General features: G+C 41.3%; 2 protein-coding genes across 10 annotated transcripts in view; one reads left to right on the forward strand and one right to left on the reverse strand.

The window, feature by feature from the left end:
- LOC138127435 (myelin transcription factor 1) overlaps window positions 1–15,097 on the reverse strand; it is a 282,760-nt gene that overhangs the window by 18,508 nt on the left and 249,155 nt on the right. For 8 of the 9 annotated variants that reach the window (XR_011158232.1, XM_069043515.1, XM_069043516.1 and 5 more), the window contains one exon: window positions 340–1,391. Coding sequence is in view for 8 of the 9 variants with exons in the window: in XM_069043515.1 (XP_068899616.1) it covers window positions 340–1,391 (1,052 nt within the window). In the remaining variant the exon portion in view is untranslated. The remainder of the gene's footprint in view (window positions 1–339; window positions 1,392–15,097) is intronic. The other variant, XM_069043514.1, reaches the window with a different exon arrangement.
- On the forward strand, window positions 3,038–7,416 carry LOC138127438 (uncharacterized). Its single transcript, XM_069043521.1, has one exon. It carries the CDS (start codon window positions 6,204–6,206, stop codon window positions 7,413–7,415), a length of 1,212 nt encoding a protein of 403 aa, XP_068899622.1. The 5' UTR covers window positions 3,038–6,203; the 3' UTR covers window position 7,416.

The raw sequence follows: 15,097 nt of genomic DNA on the forward strand, positions 1-15,097 counted from the left end.
AAGCGTTATTCTATTTGTGCAACATATTTTTTTTTTGATCCAGACAAAATTATAAAATATAACCGCAAATCGTTTCGCTATTTTGTCATGTCTAACTGCGATCTCTGTTATTTTACGAGAGTCTACCAGTAAGCATTTTATTTATTAAAATGTGTTTACTAGTTTCAATTTTAGAATATTTACCTGTTTATTTTTTAAACAAACAAAATAATTAAAAAACAGTAGATTAGGAATCGATAATTATCACTTTTAAATATGCATCGCAAGATAGAAGGCTGCGTTCGTGTACCACTTCTTGGTCCTTGTGGAGGACTCCGGGTGAAAGAATGAAAGACTCACCCCTGCCCATGCTGTTGGGGGAGAGGGTGCCCGTCGGCGTGACCATCTTGGGCTCGTTGGCGACGGCCGCCACGCTCGGCACCCCCTCCCTGGCCACCTCCTGGAGTGCGTTGGCGGCCCTCGAACCGGCCGCCGCCGGCTGCAGGATCGTATACTGCTTGCTAACGTCTTCCGGCGACTTTTCCACCTCTTTGACCTGTCCCACCGCCTTAGTTTTATCGTCGGCGGCGATCGGGTAACCGACAAATGTCGCCTCTGCCGGCAAAGGACCTAAATTCGACAAAGTCGTGTTTTTGGCAGCTCGTGGCGGTGGACGAAAAGCGGATGTTGTGGGAAAAACGGGAGAATATTTACCCGATTTGGCGTCATCGCAGTCGCCTTTCTTATCTTTCTTATCGTCGTTCTTTTCGGCAGCCGACTCGGACATGTCGATCTCTAGCTCGTTGGAGGAGTCGTCCACCAACTCGTTAAAGTCGGGCGGTTCGTATTGGGAGGTCTCGTGCTTAATCTTAACCTTCACCTCGTCCTCATGTTTGACGCGAGCTTTCCCCCTCAGTTCTTCCTCCTCGTGCTGCTCCCGCAGCGTGATCACGTCCTTCAGGGAGCAGACGTCGTTGCTGCCGTTCGACGACGACGACGGCGACAGCTTGACGCTCTTCTTCTCGTCGAAGAGGTTTTCGAAGGCGGGCGACTCCTCCTGCTTCTTCTGGTAGGAGGAGCCGCGCGGGCCCGGCCAACTGCCCGACAGGTTCTTGAGAGCCGCTTCCGTTTCGCGGATCAGCGTCTCGTCGGCGACGCTCTCGTCGGTCGGCGTGTTGGGCAGCAGCTTTTGGCATTTCTTGACGGGACTGGTTGTCGACGAAGCGGGCAAGACGCGCTTCTTTTGAGGTAGAATCAGTGATTTTGTTGTCTGGTCGAGGTCTTCAGTCTTTTTGCGGCGCTTTTCGTCGGTCGGGTCCAGCGTTTTCGGGAAGATCTTCGACACGGTGGCCATGTTCGGGTCGTCGAGTTTGCGCTTCTTCAGCTGCGGTAGACCGAAAGGACGATTGGCTCTGCAAAAAAGTATTACACTCAAAAAGTGTCACCATTAAATTCTTCTGAACAAGCAATTTTTTTTTTCTTGTATGAAAGAGGGATTAATGATTTTTTTCTCCGGTAAATGTGTTATTTCTATAGATGAAAACTTTTAGAATACAGTTTTTCGAAATTCTTGTTCAGAATTTTAACTAAACGCTGTTTTCAGACTACAATTATACTGACGTTTGAACAATAATTTTACTCAAAAGGTTGGATGACTAATTATTTTTCTATTCAGAAAAACTATCTAAGAGAAATAGATTGAAACTTTGGCAGAATATCATTATTACAATGTCAGTAACCTAATAACGATAAAGTAAATTAGTACTGTACAAACATTTCGTATTTCAATTTGCTTGTGGCAAAATTATTGAATCTTTCAGCAACAATTTCGACACAAATGTAACACAGAAAAATTTAATTAGACGGAATTTATTTAACGAAAGATTTAAATTTTGTCAGTGATAATAATCGTTATTACAAATCGAAATTTAATGAATATAAAATTAAAAATAAAAGCCATTTTGCGTCATTTTATTATTCATGAAATCATAAAAAGTTCGGAAAATAATTTGGTTATTTTCAAGTAATTTCAAATACGGTTATTATTATTACCACCAATACATATTGTCAAAAAATATTCTACATGGAGAATTTGTTAAATTTGACCATAATTCGAGAAGTTTCACAGTATTTATTTGCCACTTTGTGATTACATTTCATTTCTAGTCTAAATTATAAATAATTGCAAAGCGCTGTTGAGACAGAGGCTTTTTCTTTTGTAATTTATTAAAGATAAAAAATTTCAAAAATAGTTTCACTTTTTTTACGAATTGTACTAAATGGCAAAAAAAAATGACAAACAATTCATTCATTCTGTTTCACAATTTATTTTAATACGTATAATGTAGAAAGAAATGCATATAATTAACTTTTTGTACAACCGTACGCGAAACGAGCATTTCGCGTACCTAAAACAGGCCGCGAAATCCAATTTCGCGGCCGTTGCTTTTAACGAAGACCGTTGAATTAAACGTCATTTTATACAAATCAGAGTTTCCATATAAGACTGGCGTTTATATTTTTCGTGTACGAAATTAGAAACCGCAGAATTTATAATACGTACTGTGATGAACGCGGTATTTATACATTTTATTTTATTACCATCGCGGAAATTATTCACCTTAAATTCAACAAAGTCAAATTTGTCTTAACGATCTCCAAATTGTTTCTGTGCAATTTATGCATTCCATTTATTTCCATTTTTAAATACACACATGTTTTGTAAGTGTCAGAATGTTGAGAAAAACAGAGCCGTTCCCACGAAGGGTTTCCTGGAATGTAAGACCGTTGCAAATCGCAAGATTAACTTCTTTAGTTTCTTTCAAAAGGCCATGTGGTATTTCTCCAAGTTATCAGGGTGGCGAGACGCCCACCACACTCGACCAGTCGACCAAGCAAGGCATTCATTTGCATACGAAAGGATAAATTATTTAATTGTTGTTTAAAAATTGATGGAAATAGAGATATAACGATAAATAAATTAATACATCCGTTTAGAAAGGAGTCGCCGGGTATTTTGAGTGACACAAACAAAATTTAACTAGGATTAACAATGTTGATAATAATTCAATTCGTCTGAGTTTGGTCGTAAATGAAGTTTCATTTAAATTTCTCATAAGATGTTTACATTAAATAGGAAGCTTTGTTCGGGGTTGCTGAATCCATATAGTAAAAATTGTTAATTAGTTTAAATCCTGGTAAATCGGTCAAATCGTTTAAAATATTCACAATTGAATTGGTCCACTAGAATTTGGTGTCTGCGATTTAGATTTTAAACACAGCGTCGCCAGCCAAGGGTGGTCCGTTTTGTTAAGGTGGCGAGAGACGCGTTACAGATCGAGACTTTTAAGTAAGATATCGGATTACACTTGCACGTGTGGTCAGTTGTGGGAAAATTTAGCAAAATTAATAAATTCTTGTTTAAACAAAGTCAAGTCACAAACCCACTATTTTAGAAAGACGCGCTGTGTTTTTCTGAACATTTTGATATCCAATTTAACCCTAATTTAAGCTGGTGTAATCGTAATTCTGATGTACAAACCAATTTTCCTTATCTAATTATTGTAAGCAAATCTTGCACCGTACGATTACTGCCCATTTACTAACATAGTTTTACAAGGGAAGTAGGTAGAAATTTCTGTAAGAAAAGCGTAGAAAATCGTGAAAATGTAAAAATAGTACCGCTGTAGTACTGGGGGCGACATCTAACAAGGGGTAGTACTACGAAATTTACAGTTTTCTTACGCCTTTCTTCCATATGCTTTCCGTAAATTTAAACAAACAAAATTTGTTGTTACATTCATTAACCATCTTCAGTTCAACAATTAGTTGCAGACAGAACAACAACCAATTTTGGAGTTTAATTTCTCTTTCAGCGTAATTGGGGTTGATTCGCTATCGTTACTATGTTGTATTATATTGTCCAATGGACAAACAAATTGTATGTTTAATAATGTTGATATTGCGAATCGAAAAACCACCCTAACTAGGAAATAATAATATTTTTAAGCGAGTTAAACGAGGTTTGATCGAATGCCCATGCGTCGTAAGAGTCAAATTTGCATAATTCCACACATGTGGAAAATGAGTAACAAGGGAAGGGGGGTAGGCGAGTTAGCGTCCCCTATTTAAAGTTTTGGCACATTTGTCTTGAGGATTCGATTTTTGACTGTCTTTCGAGCTAGTCGATATCCGTGTGTCTGCCTTTGCGATTTTGTTTAAATTTTCCAAGTTTAAACTATATTTGTATTAAATCACTTTAGCTTCGTTTAGAGTGCCGAGTGCTAATAAATAAGTTAGTGCCAGTTCCAACAACAGGTGCCGACGAGCAACCAGGGTGTTAAACTTTCTAGGTAAGCCCGAGAAAGGGTTATATTATTTTGATTAATTAACTCTATGTCAAAATTTACTTGTTTTTCGTTGAAATTATTTTATCAGTCATTCACCATGGAATATTTAATTTCAATTTATTCAACAATTTGAAATAATCAAAATCCAAATTTAAAATATTTTTTTTCCAAGTTTCGAGTTATTTGAAGTAAAAGTTTAAAGCTAGAGGTAGCCAGCAACAAATGATGCTATTTCCGATGGAAAGGGGCCGCAACACTTTGGTTGTCGGATTACTTAAATTACAAATTTAACTTATCTGATCCTTTTATTCAACATTTTTTATATTAAATTCTTTACTCTAAATTTGAGTGTAACCACCAGTCAGGGACTTTGAAACTTAACAGTCAATTACTAATTTATAACTAAATCGTTCCTGAATTTTCTCAACTGGTGCCCGCAAATCAGATCGAAATTTCTAGTTATAAACTTTAGGGAGATAGAATAATTGGTTGCATATTCAATATAGGGTAGAGTAGGGCTATTTCTCTCCCGCGTCGTGTTTAGGCGACCAAGCAAAATTATTGTTTTGCACCAATTGCACCTGAAATTATAGGCGCGTTTGTCGGCCATCAACGATGAGGAGAGTCGTGGTTCCCGGGGACCCTCTTCTTCAACTTTACTAGGTCTAAGACACGGTGTCAGGTCGTAGTTTCCGACCGTGGACTTAGAATGGGCGTCGTAATTCCCGCTCCAACGACATGTACTATGTATGTGTGGGCTACCACGAGGACAAACGCGACAAAATAACCATCCCGGTTACCTGTAATAAACTGGTGTCGCGTACGACAAAGTTCTGTACAAGTCTTTGTCGAAGCTCGTGGACGAAATTTGTGAGAGAAATGACGACTACAGTCATTCAGATTGATTTGCGAGGACTTGTATATCCGGGTTTTATTCGGAAGTTGTAATTGGTGTTTAAGCACCGGGCTTTTACCGGAAGCGGTATTTCGGCAGTAGGGCGTAATAGTTAAATGCGATGCACTTATCAAATGCCGCGAGCATGTTATCTTCCGACTCTGGTACAAGTCTAACTCAGTGCACTCGATATTAAATGTTGCTTGGGTGATATAAGTCCGAACAAGTTACCTGAAGGTTAGGTTAGATTTGCCGTACGTAAATAGGGTTGCATAAAAATGGGGGTTACAGCAAAATCAAACTTTTCAAATCTAAATTGGATAACATAAAATCTCATCAGGTGAAGACTGACGCCTCAATCCTTTGTTTAAATTCACGATCACCATTACAAAGAAAGTCTCTTACGAATTTGCTTACAAACATAACCTAAACAATAACTTTAACACAGGGCAAAATTTGATCAAACCCGCAGAACTCATCCATTTTGTAAACAAGGCTTCGAAATATTTTGTAATAAAATAATTGTGGGGAAACTTGTGTTTAAATCTCTTCCTCCATGCGTTTTGACACTACTTTGTCTCCGAATTTGTGTTACGACTACTGAGTATTGCCTAATAGGCCTTAAGATAAAACACCATCATCACTATAAAGGTGACTATCGACGAAAAATAAACACAACGTAGGTAAGTGAAAATAATAAGTATAAAGGGTTACTAGACGAGCCAAATAGATTAGTATATCAAATTGAGAGTTTAAAAGATAAATTAACAGTTAAAAATGTAAAAATTTACGACATCATCACGATCAAAATGGACGGTCTCACTACAGTCAAAATTTTTGGTGCCGTGACCAGGATACAAAGTCATAAAGTGTCATTTCCGAGGGGAAAATTTGTCTAAAAAAGATGCTGCTGTGTTATTAAATTTTCTAGGACTCCCCTAATTTACTCGGTTCGATACCCGAAATTAAAGGTTGTCGACATGGAAAAGAACAACATGCACTCAGGGAACGCCGGAGCGTCATCGGAGGAAATGCCAGCGTGGTTTATGCGCTGGTTGAATGCTCAACAGCCAGCTTTTGCGATGCCATCGCCGCCGCCATCGACCCAGCAACCACTTGCTGTTGCACCGACGGGGCCGAGTACTAGCGTCACCACCAACAACGAGGGATGGCAGATAACAACCATGCCAAGCGACCAGCTGTCATTTTCGACACCTGATTCTCTTGCCAGCCCAGCCATGCAGGAAACGGAGAGTCCTACGACGTCCACAGGAACCGGAGTCGGGATGGCGGCGCCTCCACCAATTTCCGCACCGACTGACAACCTGGCCGCGCTTTCCGGGGTACTCCGGAATCTCTTAGAGCGACCACTCCCAGCGCCGGAGCGGCCGTCGTTCGAAGGATTGAGGCGCCAAAACCCCATGAAATTCCTACGGGCGGTAGAGGAATACGGACACTCTTTCGGGCTCAACTCACCACGACTTTTGGGAGTCGCGGTCGACTGCCTGAAAGGTAACGCGAAGCACTGGACCGGGATTTACAGGGACAACTGGCGGACCTACGAGGATTTTAAAAGGGACTTCCTAAAGACTTATTGGTCGGCTCAACGGCAAAGGGATATTCGCTTTCAGATTTCCACAGGGCGTTACGATGAGACCAAGGGGACAATGTTGTCGCACTTCGCCTACTTCGTAGATATGGCGAAGATGTTGACGACGCCTCTGTCTGAGGAAGTACTGTTAGATGAACTAATTCGGCACTTTCCAGACAACGTCCAGTCCTTGTGGATTTTACAGAAAATCAGTAACATCGCCGAAGCCGCTGAATTCCTGTCAGGTCAGGAGATTCCGGGACAGAATCCGGGTTTTAGGGACAGCGCCTCCGGAGACAAGGGCCGTGCAACAACCCAGCGACATCACACCGACCAGGGGCAGAAGCGTCCGAGGCCGAACGACAGCCGTTTCAACGTGACGGGACCACCGGTTCCGGTTAGCCGTGACGGTGAAAAGCGGACTCCCGGAAACCCAGGACACCCGACGTCGTCGAACCGATTTTTCTCGGATAAATTCCAACGACGTCCGGGAAACAACCAGTGGCGTAACAGCCACCACCAGAACGGGAGGCCGCATGGCGATGCTTCGCGGGGCTCCAAGGATTCGGGAAACGGGGGCGGAGTACAGAACGGGGCCTAAAGTACTCCCGACAACGTAACGGCCCAGGAAGCGACCGGAACCAGCAAGTGCGTTCGGGGGAAAAACGGAAACGTTCTTCTTCGCCGCACAAAAGCACAGGAACACTTGATGTTCGACCGCGAGCATCACAGGTAATAACAAACGTTTGTTCCTTAATTAAATCAGCTGTCGTAGGGAACCGCACAAATAAACAAAGGGTTGTACCGGAGATTGACATCCACATCGCGCAACATTCGACCGTGGCTTTATTGGACACCGGAAGTGAAGTCAGCTGTATCTCGGAAGAAGTTTGGGCCAACTTAACGTCGACAGGAAGGAAGCCACCTACACTACCAGTCACTTCGATCCACCTTCGCGGAGCCATCGGACAACGGAGTTGCCAGGTCGTCATCCAATGTTACCTGGAAATCATCATCGAGGAACACGCTTATCCCGTCGTCGCACTAGTCGTGAAGAACTTAATCAAACCTGCCATTCTGGGAGCTGACTGGCTACACGAACAACGGGCCGTCATTGACTTCGACGACAACCAAGTAATTTTGAAAGGAGAAACGGGCAACCACAGTTTTTCTTTCAAGAAAACTGTCGAAGTATCACCTGAACCAGAGGATTATGTGGAAGAACTTGTGGGACACGTCGAGATCCGCAAACCAACGACTACAAATCGGGTCAACGAAGAACATCTAGAGCCACTCAGCGCCCTCCAAGCAAAAGTTGATCCACTCACAATTCCCGACGCTGCGAAGACCAAATTGATACACCTGCTGCAACGTTACAGGTGCGTCTTTAGCCCTCGCCCAGGACTGACCCACAAATACACACACGAGATCAAACTACATGACAAGACGCCATTCTTGAAGAGGCCGTATCCAGTCCCGTTCGCTCTTCGTCCTGCCGTTGACGTGACAATTCAGGAAATGTTAGACTTGGGTGTCATAAAACGGGAAGCGTCGCCGTATGCAAGTCCAATGACGGTAGTAAAGAAGAAAGATGGATCAGTTAGAATTTGTCTGGACGCCAGGATGATTAATTCGAAAATGATTGCTGATTGCGAATCACCACCCGCAACGGACGAATTATTACGTCAATTCCATGGGGTTCGATTCATGTCCACCATCGATTTAAGATCTTCATATTGGCAAATTCCTTTATCGCCGGAAAGCCGACAATACACTGCATTTCTGTACAACGGACGAAGTTACACCTACCAAGTCTTGCCGTTTGGACTCAAGACTGCCGTGGGTTCATTCAGCCGTGCAATGGACGTAGTTTTGGGCACCGAAGTTCGCGAATTTGTCGTGAATTATATCGACGACTTACTAGTGGCTTCCGAAACCTTGGACGACCACTTAGAACATCTTCGACGAGTATTTGAAAAATTGAGGCAGGCCAACATGACGATAAACCTTGAAAAGTCAAACTTCATTCAAAAGGAAGTGAAATTTCTGGGACACATTCTCACAATCGACGGCATCAAGGCAGATCCAGAAAAGGTCAGCGCCATCCGGAGTTTTCCGGTCCCACAGAAAACTAAACACTTACGCGCATTCCTGGGACTGTGCAATTTCTACCGGAAATTTTGTGCTCGATACAGTGCAGCTACACAGGACCTCAACAAACTCCTGCGAAAGGGTGAAAGATGGAGATGGGGACGCAACGAACAGGAAGCGTTTGACCGGGTGAAGAATTTGTTTCTCGAAGCAGTGTTGTTACGTTACCCCGACCAGAGGAAAATGTTCTACGTTCAAACCGACAGTTCTGGCTATGGATTGGGGGCGGAACTTTATCAAATCCAAGAAGACGGGTCACGGGGTGTGATCGCGTTTGCAAGTCGTTCCTTGAAAGGACCGGAGCTGAACTACACAACTACGGAAAAGGAATTACTGGGAGTCATCTTTGCATTGCACAAGTTCCGCATTTACATTCAAGCCACGAAAATCATCATTCGGACCGATCATCAAGCGTTGAAATTCCTGAGTCGTTGCCGATTACTCAGTGAACGCCTAACTCGATGGACGTTGCTCTTAGGACAATATGACTACGAAATCGAGTTAGTGAAGGGAAAGGATAATGTAGTTGCCGATATTCTTTCACGATATCCATCTGACGGTGAAGCCAGTTATGAATATCCACGTGAACAACCAATTGTCGCAATGTTTGAAGTCCACGACACACCCGAGATGCTGCAATTGATGTCCGACCTTCAACGACATCAAACCGACGACCCAGTATTGAGACCGATAATCGAAAGTAAACGATCCGGCGGAGCTGCCCCAGATTCGAGGACTCAACGGGTTTGGTCACAATATAATTTAACAAATAATGTGTTAGTTCACAGGTCACAAAACTCGAACGATGACTGCATTGCCGTACCTGAGAGTTTGGTCATCAAACTCGTGGACTACCACCACCAACTCCTGGGGCATTTCGGGTCAACCAAAGTGTACAACTCGATGAAGGGAGAATATTATTGGCCGAACATGTACCGTTCCATCAAGAAGCGTCTCCGAAGCTGCGACCTTTGCCAGAAAACAAAATGTTCCAACCGTCCGAACCAGGGGCCACTAACACCTATCCTGTACGACCATGTTGGGGACTTAGTCTGCGTCGATTTCTACGGGCCATTACCGACCGGACGATTGGGGGCGTCATACGTATTTGTTGTCATCGACGCCTTCAGCAAATTTCTCAAGCTCTACCCATTGAGAAAAGCCACCGCCAAAGTCGCTGCCAAACGACTCACCGAAAATTACGCCGGATACATCAAACCAAAATGCGTATTGAGTGACCATGGCACACAGTTCCTGTCCAGCACCTGGGAGAACAGCCTGAGAGCTGCCGACATACAGCCAACACTGTCATCGATTCGACATCCAGAGTCAAATCCTAGCGAGCGCGTAATGCGGGAGCTAGGTAGAATTTTCCGAGCCTACTGTCGAGAAAATCACGCCAGTTGGGTCAACCATCTGAACAACATCGAAGACTGCTTGAACTACGTTCCACACATCAGTACCGGATTTTCCCCGTATGAAATTCTGTACGGCAGGAAACCGCCAAATCCGTTAGATGCCGTTACATCCGGTTTACTTCCGCAACGAGCACCACTCTCCAGAGAAGAAATTCATGCCAAGGTCCGCGAAAACCTACGACATCATGCGAACCTGCGTCAACGTAATCAAAAGGGTGAAACTACGATACTAGAACTGGACGATTGGGTTTTGCTGAAGAACAAAGTCACTTCCGACACCAGAACACAACAATTCGCCAAGTTCATGCCATTGTATCGGGGACCGTACAAAATAATCGCCAAACCGCATCCAAACACGTACCAGATCGCCGATCCAGTGTCAAACGAAATAAAAGGGGTGTACAACATGACCAACTTGAAATTCTACCACCGACGAGACGAATAAATCCGCAAGAAGTTCCGACAGCGCTATTCCAGGACACATCCATAGTTCTGAGCACACAGACTCTCCGAAGCGCACCCACCATTCGGGCGCATCCACCATTCTGGCGCATCCACCATTCCGGCGCATCCGCCAGCGCTACCAGCAACAAGGTGCCGTCTACCTACTACGCGATGTCTTACGCCGCATCTACGAAGCAACGCAAGACAGGGGGCGAATGTGATGAACGCGGTATTTATACATTTTATTTTATTACCATCGCGGAAATTATTCACCTTAAATTCAACAAAGTCAAATTTGTCTTAACGATCTCCAAATTGTTTCTGTGCAATTTATGCATTCCATTTATTTCCATTTTTAAATACACACATGTTTTGTAAGTGTCAGAATGTTGAGAAAAACAGAGCCGTTCCCACGAAGGGTTTCCTGGAATGTAAGACCGTTGCAAATCGCAAGATTAACTTCTTTAGTTTCTTTCAAAAGGCCATGTGGTATTTCTCCAAGTTATCAGGGTGGCGAGACGCCCACCACACTCGACCAGTCGACCAAGCAAGGCATTCATTTGCATACGAAAGGATAAATTATTTAATTGTTGTTTAAAAATTGATGGAAATAGAGATATAACGATAAATAAATTAATACATCCGTTTAGAAAGGAGTCGCCGGGTATTTTGAGTGACACAAACAAAATTTAACTAGGATTAACAATGTTGATAATAATTCAATTCGTCTGAGTTTGGTCGTAAATGAAGTTTCATTTAAATTTCTCATAAGATGTTTACATTAAATAGGAAGCTTTGTTCGGGGTTGCTGAATCCATATAGTAAAAATTGTTAATTAGTTTAAATCCTGGTAAATCGGTCAAATCGTTTAAAATATTCACAATTGAATTGGTCCACTAGAATTTGGTGTCTGCGATTTAGATTTTAAACACAGCGTCGCCAGCCAAGGGTGGTCCGTTTTGTTAAGGTGGCGAGAGACGCGTTACAGATCGAGACTTTTAAGTAAGATATCGGATTACACTTGCACGTGTGGTCAGTTGTGGGAAAATTTAGCAAAATTAATAAATTCTTGTTTAAACAAAGTCAAGTCACAAACCCACTATTTTAGAAAGACGCGCTGTGTTTTTCTGAACATTTTGATATCCAATTTAACCCTAATTTAAGCTGGTGTAATCGTAATTCTGATGTACAAACCAATTTTCCTTATCTAATTATTGTAAGCAAATCTTGCACCGTACGATTACTGCCCATTTACTAACATAGTTTTACAAGGGAAGTAGGTAGAAATTTCTGTAAGAAAAGCGTAGAAAATCGTGAAAATGTAAAAATAGTACCGCTGTAGTACTGGGGGCGACATCTAACAAGGGGTAGTACTACGAAATTTACAGTTTTCTTACGCCTTTCTTCCATATGCTTTCCGTAAATTTAAACAAACAAAATTTGTTGTTACATTCATTAACCATCTTCAGTTCAACAATTAGTTGCAGACAGAACAACAACCAATTTTGGAGTTTAATTTCTCTTTCAGCGTAATTGGGGTTGATTCGCTATCGTTACTATGTTGTATTATATTGTCCAATGGACAAACAAATTGTATGTTTAATAATGTTGATATTGCGAATCGAAAAACCACCCTAACTAGGAAATAATAATATTTTTAAGCGAGTTAAACGAGGTTTGATCGAATGCCCATGCGTCGTAAGAGTCAAATTTGCATAATTCCACACATGTGGAAAATGAGTAACAAGGGAAGGGGGGTAGGCGAGTTAGCGTCCCCTATTTAAAGTTTTGGCACATTTGTCTTGAGGATTCGATTTTTGACTGTCTTTCGAGCTAGTCGATATCCGTGTGTCTGCCTTTGCGATTTTGTTTAAATTTTCCAAGTTTAAACTATATTTGTATTAAATCACTTTAGCTTCGTTTAGAGTGCCGAGTGCTAATAAATAAGTTAGTGCCAGTTCCAACAACAGGTGCCGACGAGCAACCAGGGTGTTAAACTTTCTAGGTAAGCCCGAGAAAGGGTTATATTATTTTGATTAATTAACTCTATGTCAAAATTTACTTGTTTTTCGTTGAAATTATTTTATCAGTCATTCACCATGGAATATTTAATTTCAATTTATTCAACAATTTGAAATAATCAAAATCCAAATTTAAAATATTTTTTTTCCAAGTTTCGAGTTATTTGAAGTAAAAGTTTAAAGCTAGAGGTAGCCAGCAACAAATGATGCTATTTCCGATGGAAAGGGGCCGCAACACTTTGGTTGTCGGATTACTTAAATTACAAATTTAACTTATCTGATCCTTTTATTCAACATTTTTTATATTAAATTCTTTACTCTAAATTTGAGTGTAACCACCAGTCAGGGACTTTGAAACTTAACAGTCAATTACTAATTTATAACTAAATCGTTCCTGAATTTTCTCAACTGGTGCCCGCAAATCAGATCGAAATTTCTAGTTATAAACTTTAGGGAGATAGAATAATTGGTTGCATATTCAATATAGGGTAGAGTAGGGCTATTTCTCTCCCGCGTCGTGTTTAGGCGACCAAGCAAAATTATTGTTTTGCACCAATTGCACCTGAAATTATAGGCGCGTTTGTCGGCCATCAACGATGAGGAGAGTCGTGGTTCCCGGGGACCCTCTTCTTCAACTTTACTAGGTCTAAGACACGGTGTCAGGTCGTAGTTTCCGACCGTGGACTTAGAATGGGCGTCGTAATTCCCGCTCCAACGACATGTACTATGTATGTGTGGGCTACCACGAGGACAAACGCGACAAAATAACCATCCCGGTTACCTGTAATAAACTGGTGTCGCGTACGACAAAGTTCTGTACAAGTCTTTGTCGAAGCTCGTGGACGAAATTTGTGAGAGAAATGACGACTACAGTCATTCAGATTGATTTGCGAGGACTTGTATATCCGGGTTTTATTCGGAAGTTGTAATTGGTGTTTAAGCACCGGGCTTTTACCGGAAGCGGTATTTCGGCAGTAGGGCGTAATAGTTAAATGCGATGCACTTATCAAATGCCGCGAGCATGTTATCTTCCGACTCTGGTACAAGTCTAACTCAGTGCACTCGATATTAAATGTTGCTTGGGTGATATAAGTCCGAACAAGTTACCTGAAGGTTAGGTTAGATTTGCCGTACGTAAATAGGGTTGCATAAAAATGGGGGTTACAGCAAAATCAAACTTTTCAAATCTAAATTGGATAACATAAAATCTCATCAGGTGAAGACTGACGCCTCAATCCTTTGTTTAAATTCACGATCACCATTACAAAGAAAGTCTCTTACGAATTTGCTTACAAACATAACCTAAACAATAACTTTAACACAGGGCAAAATTTGATCAAACCCGCAGAACTCATCCATTTTGTAAACAAGGCTTCGAAATATTTTGTAATAAAATAATTGTGGGGAAACTTGTGTTTAAATCTCTTCCTCCATGCGTTTTGACACTACTTTGTCTCCGAATTTGTGTTACGACTACTGAGTATTGCCTAATAGGCCTTAAGATAAAACACCATCATCACTATAAAGGTGACTATCGACGAAAAATAAACACAACGTAGGTAAGTGAAAATAATAAGTATAAAGGGTTACTAGACGAGCCAAATAGATTAGTATATCAAATTGAGAGTTTAAAAGATAAATTAACAGTTAAAAATGTAAAAATTTACGACATCATCACGATCAAAATGGACGGTCTCACTACAGTACTTTTTAAGTCTGGAGGAGTACCTACACGAAACTGAAACATCACTTTCACTACAATTCTCTTCCGACATTTTTACGATTATGTATTTACAAAATGAATTGTTTTATTTATGTCATTTTCATAGCGACATGTAAGCCGAATTTACATGTATTTATTGACAGTTATAATAATTACAAATTTTCGATTGCACAAAAAATGTTTTGTACGCATTGGCAGCGAAATCCTCGAGATTGTCTGCCTCGGCCGCAACCGGCCTCGGCGACAATTTTTCTCTCGGTACGTTAAAGAATGATTTCGCGGCTTTGATATACAAATGACTATATATTTATTATGTTTATCATTTACTAACTTTACCTCTGTTTTAATAGAACACAGTGGTAGATAAGTAATAAATTGCAATCGTAGAACATTTTACATATCTAGTACATCCAGAGATTCGTAAGAATATTTTTTTAAGTTATAAATGGACAAATATTTGTTTAAAACATTTAATTGAAAAAAAAGTTCAGAATCAGTTCTACACCATGTACTATAGTAATACTAT

The sequence above is a fragment of the Tenebrio molitor genome, chromosome 3 (assembly GCF_963966145.1).
Source record: "Tenebrio molitor chromosome 3, icTenMoli1.1, whole genome shotgun sequence".
Lineage (NCBI taxonomy): Eukaryota > Metazoa > Arthropoda > Insecta > Coleoptera > Tenebrionidae > Tenebrio > Tenebrio molitor.